Below are 20,952 nucleotides of genomic sequence, written 5' to 3' on the forward strand. Positions count from 1 at the left end.
CCACAGACGAAGATGATGGTCGGTTCACACACACACACACACACACACACACACACACACACACGTGTACAAACGCACACACAGAAAGACAAGCTCACACATATCAACATGGTCACGGGTTATCACAGATGCACACAAATACACGATCGCTGGTCTAAATTCCCCTCACACACTAATCCCCATGTCCTTCATGTGTCCAGGTGTGTTGCTGAGTATTGTGGTGAAGCCGGGTGCTGAGAGGCCGAGCTTCTTGTTGGTGCTAGATGCCAGGCAGATGACAGAGCTTGCCAGGGCTTCTGTCAACACCATCATCCCTGTCACCCTACATGGCACGTACAAGCCACGAACCCCCTAGCTTTTAGTGTTAATCCACACCCATCAACCCCACCCCAGCCCCATCCTTGACGGAGGTGAGGAAAGTGTCGCTGCAGTGAGATCTTCCAGCTTTTAAAATGGATTTCTCACCATTTGGTTGCTAGTGCCTTGTGTCCATAGGTTGTTATGTCCTAGTGCCTGTCCCAAACATGCAGTTGTTCGCATTGCATCAGTAAGGTAGTGTATTTCCATTAGCCACAATTGAGTACATATACTAGATGAACCTTTGATGTGAATGGTGCAGTGTTACTATGCCTTTTGTGGCAGCACCTCAGGCCAAATATAATCAATCAAGGATAATGCTGAAAGGAGCAGTAGTAGGCACGATTTGAGAGTTAGAAAGAGCAATATCATAAAAATAAGCAGCAAAAACAGTCAACCCTCGCTCTCCATGTTCCTCTGGCAATATGTCGCATTCACGCACCTGTGATTCACAGGCAAGATGGGTTCCCTGCACCAATCAGGGAAGAGGTGCCCTGAATGGTAAAAAATGAGCTAGGAGTGGAGCATTTCACTCATTACTGTAGGTTATGGTATATCTAACAAATTACACTCATATTATAGCTCTTAAATCTTACCTAAAGAATATTTAAGGTTAGCCTTATATACACAACAATGTGGTCAGTGATATTCTTACATTCTGGATGATGCTATGCTGATGCTATAATTGTAACATGAATAACCTTTAAGCTGCTGCATTTAAGCATTTAAGTTGCTGTTTTTCAAAAATAAATAGCAAGACACAGCAAACTTGGACAAAATCGACAAATGGAATGAGATGGCTTCAATGATTATTTTGTTATCAAGGAAAGAACATTATTTTTCAGTACAATTGATTGATAGCTAAATTGTACCTTTATATTTATTAAATAATGTTAATGTATTTCAGATACATTGTATCATACTTTGTTTAATATCGGTCTGAAATATATATACTGTACATTTCATTTCACCCTTCATTTCATTGCTCATTCACAGTATGTTTTAAAATGATCAGAAGTCATACAAATATCAACACTAACAATCGTCATACAAAATTAAAATACAAAATGTGTCAAATTTGTACCTACTACTTGAAATACTTTTCTACTCATTTATATTCATTTCATAGTTTTTTTCCAGCGACTAATGAATGAAAAGATTAGACAAGGCATCTCTTGGAGGTGGAAGCCATTTGAGAGGTAGTGACTGGAAAAGCTGCAGTATATACTCAGTATACTGTAAAATACTATCCTCATATACTCTAGTATAAGGGATGCTCTAGATCCTCAGCAGAGGGGCCCTTTGCTTCTCTGTGGAGAGCTGATATTGCTGTTGCCTGATGATGTATAGACAGTCTCGGAGTACCTAAACACAAGGGAGGGAAAATGTCATGAAGAGGCAATTTTTTTAACTTTTGTGAACATTAAAATAATTTCTTTACAGAAATGATGTCCCAAGTTGTCATTTAATGCTCTACAGCGATGTAAAATACAATAAAATGAACTGTTGCATGAACGTTATGAAATAGCTTAAACAGGGGCAACCAATTATAACCTATAGGCACAAAGAATGGACTAGGAAAGTGGAAATGCCTCACAGTAAATGATACACCCTGGGGATTGATTACCTGTTCAAAGAACTAAAAGATACCCTCTCTAATTTGTAACCTGAATTTCCTGGAACAATGTAATCCATTTTGCTTGTCCCACACAAAGGCACAACACAAAAAATAACCTACACCTCTTCGGACACAGTGAGTGTACGCAAGGTATTTTTCCTTGGATGGCGAAAGCATTCAATTCATAATTCATGACAATGTGACAGCAAACGTCACCTTACTAGCAGGAAAATTAAATCTGAGCAATCGTACCTTCTACATCAAATACTTAAACTCATTTCGTAGTTTTTTTCCAGTGACTAATGAATGAAAAGATTAGACAAGGCATCTCTCTCAATTAGCACAGAGGTTAGGTTGTACGATGTTGTTTTGGGAAACCTGAGGTCGCAGCGCACTAGTCTGATTGTTTGAGGATTTAGGATAGAGATGGTCAAGTTTAGGATTTAGATTAGAGATGGTTAAGTTTAGGCTTTCGTTTAGAGACGGTTAATTTGAGTTATTGGGTTAGAGATGATTAAGTCTAGTCTTGGCTATGGTTAAGTTAAGGTATCAGGTTAGATATGGTTAAGGTAAGGTTTTAGGTTAGAGATGGTGAAGTTTGGGCATTAGGTTATCTAGGAGTTGTGTGACGTCACTTGATCATGAATTGTTCACAAATTATTCATGCGAGGTCTTTGCCATCCTGGGACCAATAACATCGCTGACAGCTGAAGCAAGACTGTGCTGCACTGTGCTGGTGGAAATCACAACAAGGAACAGGACTCAATTACCTTCCTGGTGTTCTGAGGGAGAATGATTCCATCGTCCCAGAGCCGACCAGAGGAGAAGAACGCGGTGCTCTCCTCCTCCAGTTTCCTGTTCGCCTCCTGCTCCTTCTCATCCTCGCCACCAGGTGGCAGCAGAGAGCCTCTGTGGCCTGGGGCGATCACAGAGACTCTGGCGTTGGGCCATAGGAACAAGAAGTTGGGGTCGAAGGAGCGCCCGCACTGTTCGTAAACGACAGGACGCAAGGATTGGATGACTGAGTGCTCCTAGGTGGAGAGCATCCACTGCTAAAATGAATCGTATAGGCTGCCTAGTTCATCTGGCTTGTAATGAGGCCAGTTCAGTTCAGTTGAGTTAAACTGAACTGAACTGGCCTCATCACAACCACTTACCATCTAATCTAGGTAAGAAAATACTTTTTTCTTACCTAAACCTTTTTGTTTAAAGAAAAAAATCCCCTATGGTAATCACATCTACAATACTGAGCATACAAAACCTTCACACCAACATGATTGTTAACTTTGGAATCCACCAAATTTCTTAAATGTCCTAAATATTTGTTGAAGATATAAATGACCAATTAAAAGAAATTGACTAAAAGCCACAATTAAAGTCAGAGTGGTGCCGTTTTGTGCCAGCGTTAGTACCAGATATAGAAGTTGGTAAGGAAACTCACCATGGCATAGCTGTCGACGCCATGGCAACCACCAATCACAACAGTGATCTTTGGGACGGAAGCACATGCCACTGCCGACATCATCGAACTCAGAGCCTTCAGACAGTTAGAGCTGACCTCTGCCTAAAACATACACACGCTATGAACTCAATTGTGACCCAATTGTTTCATGTATTACACACCTGTATGTATGATAATAGAAAAAACACCACCAAAGAATACATACAAACTTACATTACACAATAATCAATATGTTCACATTTGGAAGGTGGTTGGCGAGGGAATACCTGCGCCACATCCAGCGTTTGCTTTGGTCTGGGCACTGTGTTCTGGAGGAAGAGGAGGGGAATGTCTCTCTGGTCACACAACTGGACAAAATGGCTGCCTTTGAGTGATGCTTCATTGGACAGCTCTCCGTTGTTGGCTACTATACCCACTTGGTGGCTATCAATAGACACAAAACACTTGATCATGTTTCTTACGGGGTCGGGCAAAGGACCGTGCTGATATGGTTATCTGGTCAATGTCTCGCTGCATGTGTCCCAACTCTTACCCGTGTATCTTGGCAAAACCAGTGACAAGGGTGGTGCCGTAGCGAGCTTTGAACTCCTGGAATCTGCTGCCATCTGTCAGCCGACTAACAACCTAGACGGGCAAACAACAAAAAGATATCAACATCGCTTGCATGAGAGTTCAGTCCTGGGCACATGTGTAATTAGCTTGGAAATCCAGACCCACATCTAGAAAGCTGTAGGGTCTGGCAACGAGTAATGAAAATGGCCCAACTCGAGGGGCGGCATCAAGCATGCATTTGGAAATATCACTGCACAAAATTGGATAACACTACGACCAATCAGAAGAATACAAGGGGTGACGTATCCAGACCAGCGGAGCTAACCAATAGATAAGACTCTTGCCGTATCCGGTCTGTAAAAAAGCAACGCTTTTGGCTCGCCTATATTGCTTGTTCCCAGAGTGACTCGTTGAGCAAATTCAAATTGTGCTCTCTCTCGCTCTCTGAAATAAATCTGGATTTCCAGGGTAATGTGTAATAGCAATGTGTTTTTAATCCAACAATGTATCTGATGGTGTTTGAAACAAAGGGCTTCTCTGTGGGTTAACTGATACCATGCGGACGTCCAGACTGTGGTTGTAATTCAGTGGAGCCAGTTGAAGCAACTCTTCGCAGCCATGCAGAGGTTCCTCTTCGGCTTTCCACTGCTGCTCGTCTTCCTCCTGGGGAAGTTCGTAGTTCAGGGTGGAAATTATGTTTCGTGTGCACTCATAGGCTTCCGTCTCATGCTTGGCAAAATGGTCCACACAACCGCTGACTCTGAAACAAGACAGACAGACAAGTAATAACAAGGGTGGCGCAAGGTGTTCGACTCACAGCTTAAGCCACTTTAAACAAACGTGTATCCTAATCCTAAATGTCCTAATGTTATCTGCTGATATTTCCACATCTAACTTAATCAGAAGGAGTCTCTGTGTATGATTGCATGCATGTATGTATGTATAGCTTCCGATATACCCGAAGACCGTTATTCTGATCAACCTCACACTTTTGTATTGCCAATTGTTTAGTCTTGTCTAGTTATTTAAAAAGGGATATAATATCAATGAATATAAAAAATGTAACCTGGAAGCCCTGTGAGCTCCAAACACAGGCTACTGCAATGGTAGTTTCTGATTGGCTCAGATCCATATCAATTAATAGCCGAAAGTAAAAAACGGTTACAATTGCAAAGTTTTAAAGTGTATTTGTCAGAAGCAGTTAGTGGTTAGGCACGACTACTTTCTCAAGAACAGAGTATCAGCAACCCCTCAGCTGTTCTTATGTGAATGGGGTTCTTATACATGGGGTCGAGTTGTGTGTGTGTCCCCACTCAGAGTGAAGCTTGGCTCCGCCCAGGTTCTCTGGTGTCACTTCCTCTCCAGTGGCAGCTTTGACGAGCGGTGGTCCTCCCAGGAATATAGTCCCTATGCGGTCCACCATCACCGTCTCCTCCGCCATGGTGGGGATATAAGCTCCGCCAGCTGTACACGAGCCGCACACCACCGCCACCTACGGCATGCACACGCACCCGTTCAACTGATTGGTTGATATATAACTATGTGTGTAGAGAGTGGTTATTTATGTATTGAACACAAACCTGTCTTTTTATGTTGACACTTATTAATGCTGATTTGTTTTTGGGACAGCCTCAGACATTGTCTGTGAGGTCTTAATTTAATTTTTCAAACAGTTTCATTTTACCTGTGGGATTTTCATCGCAGACATTATGGCTTCGTTGTAGAACGTCCTTCCGCCTTGGTTCTTGTCTGGGAAGATTTCTGACTGCATACGTAGGACACACATAGGCTTTGTAACAGCAAGTTTTATATTTTACACTATTAACCAGGGCATAGGAGGTTAAAAGTATTGACTGATTCAGCTATGATTAAAACTGCTAACTGGCCACTAATGGCTACAGGTGACATGGGATTTGTGGAATTTGGTTTCTGTGGAGAATAAAACTGTTCCAAAGCTTTCAAGGTACACAGAAATCTATCCCAATGGACCTTACGGGACTGACCTAATGGGCCTTGAGAGTTCAGCATGTCAAATTAGGCATTTATTTGAGACTCTCTAAGTTTGACCGTGTATTACATCGCCCACTGTGGTTGAAGTGGGACCAAATGTTAACCTAACAACCAAATGGAATCTACCTAACTCAACTTTTTAGCAACCAGGGCCAGAGCTATAGGGGTTAACAATCAAAATGTATTGAGAATGAATAAGAATCACTGCAAAAACAAAAGGTATCCCCAGTACCCAATTCGTAGGTGGAAGAACGTCTTGTAAAGCTTTTACATTGAACCAAAGCCTGTGCACATGTGTTCACCTGAAGTGGTAAAAACGCGCCTCCGGAATCCACCAGGTAGACACATGGGAGACGGTTCTGGATGGCCACTTCCTGTGCCCGCAGCTGCTTCTTCACTGTGATTGGATAAGCAGTGCCGCCCTTCACGGTGGCATCGTTGGCGATGAACACGCACCACAGGCCATTGATCCGGCCTATGCCTGGATGAATGCACAGTATAATCACATGATGTGGGATACAAACAGGTATAAGGGACGAAGCAGCACCCACACCCTTTATGAGCTGCTTTATATTTAAGAGAACGAAAGGATCATGGCTTGAGCTATAGCAATAGAATGATGGGGTTATGGCTGTAGGCTATAGCAAGAGAATGATAGAGTAATGGCTGTAGGCTATAGCAAGAGAATGATAGAGTAATGGCTGTAGGCTATAGCAAGAGAATGACAGAGTAATGGCTGTAGGCTATAGCAAGAGAATGATAGAGTAATGGCTGTAGGCTATAGCAAGAGAATGATAGAGTAATGGCTGTAGGCTATAGCAAGAGAATGATAGAGTAATGGCTGTAGGCTATAGCAATAGCAAAAAATGGCTTTTCTAACCTGTTAGGCATCCCGCTGAAGGGATATCTCCATAGGGCAGACCCAAACCAGCAAACGGCGAAAGTTCCAAGAAGTCCTCATCATCCAAGAGCAGGCGAAGGCGATCCTTTACCAGCAACTTCTTGTTCCTCTGGGTGTGTCTGGCAATGGCATTCTCCCCACCACCCTTTCTCACCTTCTTCATTAACTCCTCATACCTGTGATCAAGTGTGAAAGGAGAGAGAGAGAGAGAGAGAGAGGATCTTCATGGTGATCTTGTGAGTACATGTTTATGTCATAGTTCATGTAAACTTGACACATATGCAAGCATGTATAAATGATTCAAACTCACTTGTTTTGGCAGGCAGTGCTGTTTTTAAGGTTAGCTTCGCAAACATGCCGAAATAAAGGCTGGAGGGGCAGGTCGAGTGCAGGGAAATTACTGGGCAGAGCTTGTCTTCTTCTTGGCCCGGAGCTCATGGGTCGGGCAGGACTTTGCACATGGTGTTCTCGGTGTCTGTTCGATTTAATGAAAAAAAGGAATTCAATTTGATACATGACTACATCTGCATACCTAGTAAATGTATGTGAAATAGCTAGCATGTGACATCCACTCACGTAGTTTTTGAAAATGATTGCCTACCCAGAGACAAGTGACCCCCCTGGATATAGTTATCTGTATTATTTTGAGGTCAAATAGTTTCTGATATAAAGTGAAGAGAGAATAATTGCTTTATACTGGCCTGAGTGACAGGATTTGGGCATTGGAAGTAGAATGGCAAGAGAAGAAGCTGCAATGCTCTGGACTCCTGCAGCACAGGATCATGTAGTTATTAATTGATACCATTAATACACCACCTTTAAACTCCTGTATACTGAATTGACTTATGCAACGCATAAAGTTGCATAAAGTTGCGTAAGCCTGATGGATGTCAAAATGTAAACATAATGAATCATTCACCAGTCTGTATTTTTTCCTGCTTTCAGTGATAGAGAATGAGTGAACGACGCGTTTCCTCCTCCACAAACACTCCTAAAGATGAGAAAAGAGATAGATACTTTTAAAATGGTATAGGCTTGTTTGCACACTGGGTCCACCAATCGATCAATCTTCTGGATAGTTTCTCAATTCAACATAATATAACGTACTTATTAAACTTCAAAACAATATTGCAAGATAGATAGCTTTTATCAAGTGGTCACTGAATGGTTCCAATATTAAACTGTGCCAAAGGTCGAGGGGCCGATTTGAAGTTACTTCTATCATTGAATACACATAACACACGAAATTACTGAGAATCCTACCTCGTAATGTAGCGGTACATTTGTTTAGTGTTATTCCTACAATATAACAACATGAAACATATACAGCGCATACAATAATCTATCTAGTCAGAGCTAATTATACTTCTTCAAATGTGTTTCAGCGTACGTCGCAACAGCTTCGATGCAATGCTGCCTCCTACTGCATTGGAGTGCCCATATGATACGTTTACCATTTCAATGGATCTGACTCCAATGGATCCATGGATCTGCAATCCTTAACAGCAATATATTGTCTCTTTGTATTTCCATATTTTATATTTATATCTCCATATGTAAATCTATCCTGGCCCAATTTTAGCAGTGTATACATTTCAATTATTGTCAAATATTTTTCAAATTTCCTCGTTATTTATTTCTGTCATATATAGTCCATTATATAATCACTGAATTTATCACAATTATTAGGATTCATCATTCACCACAGCTATTAAAAATCCGCTCCGGTCCCCACAAGCCACTAGAGTAGGATACAGAGCAGAGGCTTCTTTCAGAGCCGCACTCCTAGGAGCGCATGTGTGCCCAGACCCTAGTTGGTATTTATCGATAGATGGCGCTGTCGATCAATAGTCGGATCGCCGCCAGCGATCGGACCATGGTTCGGACGGGCCCACGTCTTTTAAAGAGTAATTATACTAGGTTTCTCAAAGATGGAGCCAGTTAACATAACTAAATATCATAAATATTCATGGCCTTTAAGCTATACCTCGACTTACTGTCCATGCATTGACAACGATCAAGTTGTTTGTGTTTGTAATATACAAAGTGTCAGCTATTCTATGTAAAATACATTCAAATTAGGTGCAAAATGCCCCCTTCGTTGTTTTTGCTACGCATCCCTTCTTAAAAAAAATCCCCTATGGCTTATGCATTAGACACGGGGTGACGAGGAGAGCATTTCATGTGTATAAGGTCTGTCTGTGAGTTTTATTTCTGTTGTTCCCTGGGACCAAATTAATGTAGCTGCACCGGTGGGGCGGTCCTGCATGCTCCTGCATTTCGCTGATTCAGACGGGGAGGCAGGGACTGGGAGGTGTAGCAGTGTGGGACTGCACTAGAAGAGGAGAGCAGTGGAGAACGACGCGGGCGAAGCAGAGCTGTGGGCCAAAGGAAGAAGTGCGTGTCCGTGTGTGTGTGTGTGTGTGTGTGTGTGTGTATGTGTGTGTGTGTGTGTGTGTGTGTGTGTGCTTGTTGACGCTGCAGACGGACGGGATTGGGAAACCAGCGGCAGTCCGGGCGAGTTTCAGCGGGGGATACGGTGTTAAATCTGGGAAGAACTTGGGATAGGACTTCGCCATGAGTTGGGGAACGGAGCTCTGGGTATGTAGTCCATGTCGTCATGTTTTTTCGGCAAAGCGTTTTGGTGTTCTTTGTTTCTGCCGGGACAACCCACTTAACCTCATATTTCGGGGAAGGAAGGTGCCGTGTTACCTTTAGCATTGTGTAAGAAAACGGCTAATGTTAGCCAACCGGCTATTAGCCGATACGGCTAAGCTAGCTAATCTCCCATGCACCTTCGCCCGTAGTGACAGCGGGCTAAACAATAGGCAGGTCCCGCAGAAAACATTTCTCAGTCATGTGAGGCAAACCGCTTTGGCATCGCAACAAAATACAATGGGATCTATAATAATCAATGTACCTCAGTGATGTTGTTGTGAATGTACCATATTATCAAGATTATTTTTGTGTTTTTTTTTATGTCACACCCTTTTTATCAGTGGGAATCGCAGAGTCTGGGGTACCGCTGTAGCAGTGAAGTGATGGGATCGCTTCTTGCACAGTGGTTTAAAAAAAATAATAAACAAGTGTATAGCGTGAACGTATTTTAAAGATCACTTCTCATTGATCTTATCTGAGCCATATTGGCTTTATAGAAAAACTTCCTGTGTGTGTGAGGTGATATCTCCATTCTGGTATTCCGCTGTGTTGGGAATTTGATAGAGGAACTCTAAGGTTTGAGAAAAGCCGTGCAGCTCCTTGTCAGCAGCATGTTAATACTACTGTTCTAGGACAAAGATAACCAAGGGCTTCTACCGCAACATCATTTGTAGACAAATTCAACTTTAACTGAAATTATAACGTTATTTGGATTTCTTTTTTGGTCCATGGTTATTAACGAGAATGGTTTTCTTCAATAGAATCATAATCACAAGTGTGTTTGTGCATGTACCTTGTTTTGGTGCTAGCATGTGGATGTTGTGTCCCGTTGGCTGCAATCCAGCTTCTTTGATCATCCTATTACTGGGCTGCCTTCCTGTTCTTACACACACACACACACACACACACACACACACACACACACACACACACACACACACACACACACACACACACACACACTATATAACTATATATATATTAGGAACAGCCTGTTGGTATGTGTGTGTTTATACACGAGTTGGGTGTGTGTGTGCAAGGTGTATGTTTCCATGCTGTGTCTGGTCTGTTAGGCGGAGGTGAGCCAGAGGCTAGCACAGTGAGGCAGGCCCCATCTGACTAAAGGACAAGAGACAGACGGGTGGTCTGATCCTCTGCCTGGTCAATTAGAAAGCTAGGCGCAGACTAGAGATAGAAAAACGTCTGAGGAATGCGAACAGACGTGTTTCTAAACTGGAGCAAATTTTCCATCATGCCTGCATTGCTACAACCACTGTGCTACCTTTTTTAAAGTAGTATTTACGTATCCCCAAACTGCTCTCATGTAAAGACACTCTAATTGAAATACAATATATGCCCCGTAAAGAGTTTATTTGTTTGAATTTTCAAGCTTTTCAGTTCACCTCTTTAGCTGAGTGGTCAGATTTTGGCTTGGCTCTCACACACACTTTCATGGGCTTGGGTCCCTGTGGCTAGCTAGTGGTTTCACATTGGATGGATACACGCCAACGCTTCCATTGAAGTGGTTTTCCGTAGTGCTTTTACTAGGTCAACAGTCTGCTGCTTAGCAGGTGACAGCGGGTGTGAATGAAGTCACATGCTGGACGCCGACCTTACTGTCCCAGGTCCAGCAAGCTGTTAGTGTGGGGCCGGCCAAGCCTTCTCTCTGGCTCTGTTTCTCTCTCTCAGAGAGAGAGAGAGAGAGAGAGAGAGAGAGAGAGAGAGAGAGAGAGAGAGAGAGAGAGAGAGAGAGAGAGAGGAGAGAGAGAGAGAGAGAGAGAGAGAGAGAGAGAGAGAGAGAGAGAGAGAGAGAGAGAGAGAGAGAGAGAGAGAGAGAGAGAGAGAGAGAGAGAGAGAGAGAGAGAGAGAGAGAGAGAGAGAGAACTGCCTTCACCCAAACATCTGCAATGCAACAGCTCATGTTCAACAGATTCTCTCTTTGCCAATAGCACAGTTGTCCAGCAAAACAACACAACACTCACGCACAAGACGTGCATGATTCCTTCTCTCTACCTCTCCCCCACAGCTGGTCGCTTCTTGCTTTTCGCTCGTTTTCAAAATCTGTCCCCAGCTCCGCCGCCCACACTTCCTTTCTCTCTCTCACCCCTCCTCCTCCCTGGATGCAGTCACAGCTGGATCTTTTGGAATGGACATGCTCACTTAAGTCTGTTTAAATGAAAAAACTGTTAACAATAAAATTCACTCAAAGTCAAAGAGCTACCTTACAAGTATGATAAGATCTACTTATCTCCTAAACTGTCACTATATTACCCACAGATATCCTTGTTACTTGAACCAACAAGCAACAGTGCTGGGGGTGGAGGATGAATTTCACTCAGCCAGTCACAGTGAATTTGTTATGTCTTTTATTGACATTTAGTTCATCAGCCTGCACATAATGTTACAAATATGAACAGTATGTTTCCTCATGAATGCTAGTTAACAATCAACGGCGCCTGCCATTCCCTTTACCCATTGGATTGGCATTCTGAAAAGCTTAAGAGTATCTCAGTTGACCGCTTTGCAAAGGTAACCAGGGGGCAATATGTTAACATGGGCATGTTTTCTTCATTTCAATGCATGATGCTACGCTACTGCATAACTTGTCCCATTAGCTGCTCCTCTCTCCTACTACTGACCCCTTCTTCCCGAGGGTGGGACTTGTGGTATGACTTTTTCTGGAACAGGGAGTTCAACAGCAACCCTACTTTTACAGCACATGGATGTGGCGGTATCCAGATACCAAATGAAGGAACAAAATCTCCATCGCGGCACTGTATGTAGGTTCTCTGCTGGCTCATACAGCTGTGCGACAAGGGCGCTCTCTCTCCAGGAAGTGAATGCTGACTAACCAGTTGAGGATTAAAGCACTTCCAGACCTCCTCTGTGTCACAGCTGTTTTTTTTTTCTTTTTCGAGAGACTTAAGACCCCTGCCTTCCTGTATACTGGCATGCTCAAAACATGCATGTCTCTTTCTTTCTGTCTCTCTCTCTCACTTTTGCTCTCTCTCTCGGATGACTTCTCTATTGGTCTATGACAACTATTTTATTAGTCAGCTACATTATTAGACAGCAGACAAAAAAGCAGGTTTAAGGACACATGGAAACTTGGAAGATGGCTGGAATTCTTTTCTTACCCTGGTAATTTTCTCTAGATTTCCAACCCAGTCATTATGCAAAAGCTTTGCTGGGGATGTGCAAGATAAGTTGCATTTATATATATGTTGGTAGACTGGGTTCTTAATTCTGCTATTAGTTTAAGGCTTTTGTTGAGGTATAGTTATTTACTAACTCTACAGTGTGTGTGTGTGTGTGTGTGTGTGTGTGTGTGTGTGTGTGTGTGTGTGTGTGTGTGTGTGTGTGTGTGTGTGTGTGTGTGTGTGTGTGTGTGTGTGTGTGTGTGTGTGTGTGGATGAGTCCAAGGTTTCTTCAGTGCCAGGGTGTGATGTGGGGCAGTAACGTACCTACTGTTGATGAAGCGGTGCTTGTGTAGTAAACACGTCCAATCTCAGCTGCAACCTGCACAGCTTAGCAGCTCAAGTACCATCAGCTGTTTGGACAGGTATAATATTACAGGAGTGACCGGTAAGACCTAAAATGTCGAACAGACATATAATATATCTCCTGCTTATAGCGGTTGTATTAAGCTGCCTGTTGAATAATGTGCTATTTAGATAGTTAAGGAAATAAAACGTGATGGGCTGCCTGTGAGACAAATTAAGGTAATTGTGGTAGTCATTTGACATCGTTGCTACTGTGGCATTTGATTGAAAAGATAATTATGAGATTAATAAAATAATTTGTTTTTCTTACTCTACATTGTCAAATAATATCACCCAGTTAAACAGAAGATGATCTAACAGACATTTCTAACAGACGTTTCAGTCTATTGTTTATATTAATGTGTAGTTAATGTTTTCCATGGTGTTGGATCTGTTTCCTCTTCTGTCCTCAGTTGGCTATTGTCTAGCTATGATTCCTTTTGTTGCTGTGAATGGAGGAACCGTGTGTGTTTTTTTTTTTTTTTTTTCTCTACATGGCAATAAAAGTGAGACAAAGTTCAGAAATTGCACTTGCTCTCTATTTCTGCTGTGCCCTTTCCGTAAGCTCTTTTGGCTTTCCTTATTAGCAATGCCAACAAGCACACACCCCTAGCCCAATATCACATGTCAGTTCAATCAGGATCTGACATGTTGACACATTGTCTCGCCCTCCAAGGCGGTGCAGAGACAGTGTCAGGTGTGGAAGGACAAGCAGGATGATAGCTCCCCAAACTAAACTGAAACTGTCAAGATTGAAGTTATAGGGGCAAGTTGGCGGATTTGTGACAACCACATTTTAGCATGAGACAGTGGCGGTGCGTTGTGTTACATTGTCGCAGCTTCCAGAACGGCAAGGAAGACTAGTTTACTTCAGACTAGATCCAAAACAGGGTCGTTTCCCTTTGGACCTCATGCTTTTGTCGGCTTCTAGTAGAAGTTTAACTTTGTGTGCATATTCAGTATTACAGCATGAGGGGTTGGCTTGTTGCTACTGCAAACCACTGAAGGCTTTTTAGTCTCATTCTAATTCTATACACCTTCACAGCATATTGCCTCTGAGGGCAGATACTCCATTACTGTTAGGTAGTGAGTGACAACGGATTGTCTTCCTCATATGTGGTTAGATTCTGACATTCAAATGTGTAGTTTATGGTGGACATCACTTCTTGCAATGATAAAAACGAAACGGTTCCATGGTTTCACCAGATGTGCAGACTTTTTGCTTGTTCCGTTGGATCCAAGAGTCTTCTCCCAGACATGTAGCTGTGTGTCTCTTTCCATTCCACGCCAATTATACTTCCTGCATAAAAGTCTCGGTATATTATTTGGAGAGGAGATATTTTATCAGTCTTGTCAATCTGTTTGTCTCAGTAGAGAATTTCTCCAGCTGTAGGAACTTTTCTTTTATTCTTGTTGCTGTTGGGAATCAAACATATAGCATGTATAAAAGGTATGCAGATATGTTGTATATGAGAGACACAAAGTGTCTTACACCCCCCATCAGCCCCTGACAGTTTGTTTATGTGGGCAAAAGAAATTACACTAGTTACCAGAGTGACGTTACCATAGTCACCAGGCTGTTTATTTGTGCAGTGCATGTGAACACACACAAAAGCGGTTCAGCATGGAAGGTAACTGGTCCCCCTGGTAACCTGTTGCTTGTCTATCCTTCAAGGGCAAGGCAGACTTGCGTATGCTCCTTGCTACTGCACACCACACTAGTCTGGTGATCAGAGTAAATATCTCAATGCCACTTACTATTTTGTTGTCTATTTTGCCTTTGGTATGTTTGTATTATGAATAAAAACATACAAAATGTTCTTTCTGTCAAAATGCTTAATCAATGCTTAATCCTCCACACTCAATATTTGTTTCGCAGTTACGGCGTTACTTTGAATGCAGCCTATTCTACCTCCTACAACAAAAGCCTTTGACCCGCAGAGGAAGTTGACGATCCAATTAGATGTTATCTAAAGGCTTGTTGTCCCACTACTCGGTTGTCTACTCACAGGACCAGTCAAGGGATGTGGCCCCATGGCCATGCCTTTTTCATTAGTGCAAACTAAGTTGACAATGGCATTACTATAAAAAAAATAAAGAAGGAGGAGCTATTAATGATATTGGTAGAAGTTACTGCTATATGTTGACGTCATCACTACATACATTTAACCGGCAGAATAGCGAAAGCTAAAACTAAAATGAGCTGGATGGTTCTGTTATATTGGCTATTGTTACTGATCAATTGTCTATAATCTTTTTAAATATCTGGCTTGACTGTTTGGTTGGGTTCATGTCTCCCAAAGTCAATCATTGGTGGTTGTAGTTACTATAGCATCGTTCCGGTAACTTGAGGTTCTCAAAGTTACTTTGGCCCAGTAGCAGGATCTCACTGCATAGCTTTAGTGTGCTGTCAGCAGGCAATCTGTGCATATGGGGTTAATGGTTAACTACAAAACCCCATGATTCTCTAACTAGGCCGCATTGGTCTTAGTCTTTAAGTGCATCCGTTTTGCATTGAATATAATGATGCATATAATTACGTAAAAGGGCATTCCTCAAGGCTATCTGATTTGGTGACGGTAATGGTTGAAAGTTTCTTCTCAATGTGGGTCATGATCTTAGCCTGTGTGTCTTTTTGACAAATGTCTGCCAGGAAGTTACATGGGTTTACAGGCAACTGGCCAGCCTCAAGCACAGCCTCATGCATCCCTAGCTGGGGGGGAATCTAACTATACAATCCATGGAAGAAAATAGTTGCATTATGCCATATACCATATCTTGTCTCAGCCGTCCTTTCAAACAGAGACTAAGGTTTATAGGGGGATTACAATATCTGAAAAGGAGAAAGATGGCAGACATGTAGACCTATCCAAGACATCCTGTTGAGTTCTAAAAGCACAACGAATATTACTGTTGGAAAATAATGTAAATGATTTTCCAATGTCATTCAAGCAGACTGTGTATTTGTAATGAGGCACAGGATACAGGTGTTAGACAGATACACACAGGTGTGCCATTGTTTTAATGTACATTTATTAATAGTATTCACCCTCTCCTATTGACCCTCACAAAAAGCATCCAGTAAAGGTATTTGATCAGATCTGTAACTGGTATTAGCCTTCAATTAAAGTAGACAATCACATTCTGAAACTGATATATTAAAAATAAAGAATGCTATTCTTTGGTTACAAGAATCGTACTATCAACACTCCCAAAACATCTCCCACTCACGCCAACCAGCCAGCTGAGCTACGCTAGTTTGCCTCAACCAGCTGCACAGCCAGTTAGTGGACAGAACACTGTTATTGACCTTTTAATTTTGAAAGTCTCCTACCTAATTACTGGGAGGGGCTCAGTCTTACACATTGTGACTTTTAGATGTAGAATTGTTCTTATAATGAGAGATTTGTAATTTACAGCTGACAAAGGGTCTCTGTGACTTGCGATGACTATGTTGGAAGCTCATAACATCACACTTGTTTTCTATGCATTCAGACGCTTTTCAATGTAATCCACATTACCCCTTGTCCAGAAATGAGGCTTTTCATTCAAGAAGGGGCACAGGCTCATTTTTTACTACTGCTGTTCAGAATGACTACTCGGAATTTGGTGTAAGACTAATGTGGCCAATGCAAGATTTTTTTATGGGTTATTCTTACTCTTCATGGGTTTCAGTCAGTGGTTAGAAAGTCATCTTGATTTCAATAACCCTCTTAAGAGTCATAGCCTGGTGTTAACCGCTGTAATCACGACAGATATATGCACTCAAACATGTCATATGCTAAATCCTTACTTTGATTAAGACTTGAGTCAGAAGGCCGATATATTGTGACGCGTGTGTGTCAGTGCCCATGTCTGTGTCTTGTCACAGGCTAGAACAACAAAAAGCAGGATGTGTTGATGGTGACTGCATCTTCTCAATGATCAAGTGAGCTGTGTCATCCCACTGCTACACCACACACCCCTACATGCTGTATTCTACAGCAAGGAGAAACCACCGAAACCACAAAGTATATTGCTGAGATGCAGCCCTCCCAAACGTGTGTGTGTGTGTGTGTGTGCGCTTGAGTGTCTGTATTTCTTTGTCCCAGTAGTAGGACACCCATCATCCACATAAGTGGGTGTGTAACCATTGGTCACCACTTCCTTGTCATGATATGAGAGGGTCCTTTTTGGATATTGGACACTCAAATCTGCAACTTCCAATAAAAGTGTCAGCATGTTATTACTTCACTTAAGGCATGATTAAACATAACATTAAACCTAGAAGTAGTTCTCCCAAGATGTCTTAAAAACACATTATAGTAGCCATAACCTTTCACACTTTTGCTGTGGTTTACCTGGGAATTTCGCAGCTGCACATACTTGTCTGCCTGTCATGCATGTATTCATGTGGACTAGACCAGTCCAGCATGCTGATCAAAAGATGCAGACAGTATGTGCTGACAAATCTCAAGTTTCCTTGGTGTAGGTAGTCAGTATACTGTTAAAGGGACTACTACTACTACTACTACTACTACTACTACTACTACTACTACTACTACTACTGACAAACTCTAACAAAGAAGGAGCTGAACAAGACGTGCCTGTTAGCTTGCCAACACTGACCCAAACAACCATGTGGTAGTCAGACCAATTGCTGACGGAGTGGAAGGCAAACTGTTGTGAACATGTGGACTAGTTTGTTGCGACTTAAATGCACTGCCACGTATGAACCCTAAACAGACTCATGTTTTTGTTGGGAGTTCAGTTAGGGTAGAGGGTGAAGGTCACTGGCAGAGCAGTCACATAGGATCCACAACCACTGTAATGTTGTGTTGTTTTTTGGGGCATTTAGATTAAATGCAGTGCAAAGCAAATTCTTTCTTAACAGCCACAAGGCATTTTGACAAGTTAGCAAAATACTTGCCTCGTAAGTCAAAGTTGTCGAGCAAGAAGAAGTGTACAATGAATCACCACAGATAGGGTAATTATCTGAAATGGGTCCATAGTGGTTATTCATTTAGGAGCAAGTAGTAAACCGATTGTCATGAAGACAAGCAAAGTAAACTTACTATTTGTCTTATTGTCCGATGTTTGATATAATTGCTTAAGCAATGTAATGCAGAATGAAAGATCTTGCTTTTGTTAAGAATTTTAGTTGAAGCTTCTGGCCTGTAAGTGGCTCTCTCACAAATATTGTTTGAAAAAATCTCACAAGAAACCTGACAACAAGTGATCCTTATAGCTAAAAAGGTGTGTGTGTGTGTGTGTGTGTGTGTGTGTGTGTGTGTGTGTGTGTGTGTGTGTGTGTGTGTGTGTGTGTGTGTGTGTGTGTGTGTGTGTGTGTGTGTGTGTGTGTGTGTGTGTGTGTGTGTGAGAGATCAGATAAATGCCTGCTGGCAAAGCAAACAACCACAAAAGTAGCTGAGTTTTCTATAATAATATACTATCCTCCATACAGTGCTGTCTTGTTCTACATGTGACTGTTGGTAGCAACAGCTAACCCACCCCCTGACTCTGCATGTCCTCCGGGTCGTCTGCTAATGTGTGATGTATTCTCTGTGAAATCGGTGGTCCACAGATCAGCTGACATGCTGGAATACATGTTGCTGAACTAGTCCCATGGTGAATCTAGAGGAGTGGTTATCTCGTGGAGAGGGCAGGATTAAGGGCTGCCACTGCAGTATACGGCAGTTGCCTTGTGGTGTACGACTGTAGTTTCCATGGACAAATGCGGTGTAAACCAGTGCACATCATTGGGCTGGATTATTTTTAGCAGACTACATATCAATTAATCTCTGTCTCTCTTGCTCTTTTTGCTCTCTCCTTGGTCTAACCAGTCCGTCAAGGTGTGTTTGTGTGCGCATGCGTGCACGTATGAGGTAGTAGGCCAGCAAGACAATAGAGGAGATCAGGTTACTATGAAACCTGAAGACGAGCTAGCTAGGAGAGTATTGCCCAGGTGTGTGTGTGTGTGTGTGTGTGTGTGTGTGTGTGTGTGTGTGTGTGTGTGTGTGTGTGTGTGTGTGTGTGTGTGTGTGTGTGTGTGTGTGTGTGTGTGTGTGTGTGTGTGTGTGTGTGTGTGTCCCCACTGTAATGGGAGGGCGGACCAAAGGAAGGCAGACTGCTTTAGGCTGATGTGGGAAGGACTCGCGGGTGTGACTAGTGTGTTTCTGTTTGGGGTATGAGCATTCTGTATCTCTGTTGCCCCAGTGTCCATGACAGGCCAGGGTAAGGGTGTTCTCTCTCGATGAGGGGCATAGCATTACCATGATTTAGTTTATTGGTTTTTGTTAACAGGGACCATGTATAGAACAGGTTATATACCAGGGTTAGCTAAACAACTAATTTGCACCTGTGGTCCCTGGGACCACAGGTGCAAACCACATTTGAGACCACATTTGAGACTGGTCATCATGACGTTGCACTTGGAGTTAGCGTGGTGCACCAGCACACATACTGATATTGGTATTGATCACTGATGTACATGAAGTGGGGACTCTTAAAGTGTTAAACTCTGCATGAATGCATCCTTATGTTTTTTTTTTATATTATACTATGCCTTTGTGGCCACTGGCCAGTACTTGAATCTGGCAGGTTACCTGATTGTGTGTGTGCATTTAAGGATATAGTTTGATCTTATTGTAGAGGCGAACAAATGAGCACTAGTCTCCCTTAGCCTGTTCTAGTGACGGCCCAAAAGCTGAATGCTCCCTCTGTATTCTCTCACGGTGGTAGAGCTTCCTGGCCTATATATAGACCTCTCCATGTCTTTGTCTCCCAGTGTCTCTCTCTCTCTCTCTCTCTGCCTCTCCATCTCTCTCTCTGTCCCTATCGCTCTCTGTGACTCACTGTCTCTTTCTCTGTCTGTCTCTCGCTGTTCTGTTCAGGGAGGCCAGTAAAGCTACAGTAACAGTGTGTCTCAATAGAGTTCAGATGGTTAACGTCTGTCATCTATGCACTTCATTAAAGACACATGATATACAAATGCAATCTCCTCTCTATTCATCTCTTCCTCTGTATTTTTTTCAATCCTCCTCCCCTTTCTCTCCATCTCTTCCTCTGCTAATGAGTTCAATAGTGAGGCACAACAAGTGTTTGTACTTCATGCCTGGCTATGTTGTGTTTGCCAACTGTTTAACGTGGGACTATAGCTCATTGGTGCTGGGGTTGTGAGAGATGTGATGTGGAGGTTGTATGTAGAGGTTGGTGTATTTGACTGTTACAAATTTCTCATTGATCACTCGTCCTCAAAACATCTTCACAAAAACAAGATTAAAAATTCACTGCAACGTGGAAAAGGCTTCAGCCATGTCCAGTCCTTAACTCTCCATTATGGTCACTCCCTTCACCCTTGTTTAGGCTAAAATCAGTTAATATCAGACCCAAAATCCTTGGTTGTTACTGCCAACAATGTGAACGTCTCCCTAGAAGAACAATGTACACCCGTGGTCTCTCTGAAGTTGCTTGATTCATTCTACCAGTGTCTTCCCATGATCATGCTCCATTAAAACCTTAAAAATGCTTTAGTGTCCTAAAATAAATAATATGCTAACTCTACATCTCCCTGTGTCTGGTTAGTAAAATAATGACAATTAATGATGATGATGATAATAATGATGATGCGTCTTATTTGCATGGTTAGGTAGCTTTTGTAGTTTTATCAGACTTTTTCCTGTTTAACCAAGCACCAAAGGAAGACCTTGTTTAGTAAGAACCTATTTCTGGGGTTGAATTATACCATGCAAGGAGAACTCACAATGACATCATCAACTCAGAAATTACATCATACATCAAACACACAAATTACTAGTTGGGTAAATGGGTAGTTGGCTGTGTTTTTGTATTTTTCCTCAGTTCGTTCGTCTGT

General features: G+C 42.3%; 3 protein-coding genes across 3 annotated transcripts in view; 2 read left to right on the forward strand and 1 right to left on the reverse strand.

Annotated features, from left to right (window-relative positions):
• The window catches only part of LOC311353640 (retinal Mueller cells isomerohydrolase-like), a gene marked incomplete at its 3' end in the record, with an annotated part of 5,155 nt that extends 4,800 nt beyond the window's left edge, over window positions 1–355 (forward strand). Inside the window, exons 12-13 of the mRNA XM_084473542.1 lie at window positions 1–18; window positions 201–355. The exon at window positions 1–18 is cut by the window's left edge and continues 94 nt beyond it. Coding sequence (XP_084329668.1) covers window positions 1–18; window positions 201–355 — 173 coding nt within the window. The remainder of the gene's footprint in view (window positions 19–200) is intronic.
• An 808-nt stretch (window positions 356–1,163) lies between these two features.
• On the reverse strand, window positions 1,164–8,275 carry LOC311352869 (methylcrotonoyl-CoA carboxylase beta chain, mitochondrial). The gene is made up of 14 exons (XM_084472690.1): window positions 8,164–8,275; window positions 7,820–7,891; window positions 7,602–7,667; window positions 7,211–7,375; window positions 6,880–7,076; window positions 6,302–6,480; window positions 5,674–5,754; window positions 5,303–5,481; window positions 4,545–4,749; window positions 3,970–4,061; window positions 3,704–3,860; window positions 3,417–3,539; window positions 2,746–2,961; window positions 1,164–1,722 (listed from the first exon to the last, which is right to left on the reverse strand). Exons 1-14 carry the CDS (start codon window positions 8,232–8,234, stop codon window positions 1,636–1,638), a joined length of 1,890 nt encoding a protein of 629 aa, XP_084328816.1. The 5' UTR covers window positions 8,235–8,275; the 3' UTR covers window positions 1,164–1,635.
• A 940-nt stretch (window positions 8,276–9,215) lies between these two features.
• fnbp1l (formin binding protein 1-like) overlaps window positions 9,216–20,952 on the forward strand; it is a 34,668-nt gene continuing 22,931 nt past the window's right edge. Inside the window, exon 1 of the mRNA XM_084473436.1 lies at window positions 9,216–9,501. Within this exon, the coding sequence (XP_084329562.1) occupies window positions 9,478–9,501 (24 nt within the window). The 5' untranslated portion in view covers window positions 9,216–9,477. The remainder of the gene's footprint in view (window positions 9,502–20,952) is intronic.

This window comes from Micromesistius poutassou (assembly GCF_964030765.1).
Source record: "Micromesistius poutassou genome assembly, chromosome: 9".
Lineage (NCBI taxonomy): Eukaryota > Metazoa > Chordata > Actinopteri > Gadiformes > Gadidae > Micromesistius > Micromesistius poutassou.

Bases quoted from the DNA above. Each gene is read 5' to 3' on its own strand.
- LOC311352869 (XM_084472690.1), bottom strand. From the start codon at position 8,234: ATGCGCTGTATATGTTTCATGTTGTTATATTGTAGGAATAACACTAAA. The intron at 6,481-6,879 runs GTTAGAAAAGCC...GCATTCATCCAG, and splicing joins TTCAGCGGGATGCCTAACAG to GCATAGGCCGGATCAATGGC. The intron at 3,540-3,703 runs GTATTCCCTCGC...TGTATGTTTTAG, and splicing joins AAACGCTGGATGTGGCGCAG to GCAGAGGTCAGCTCTAACTG.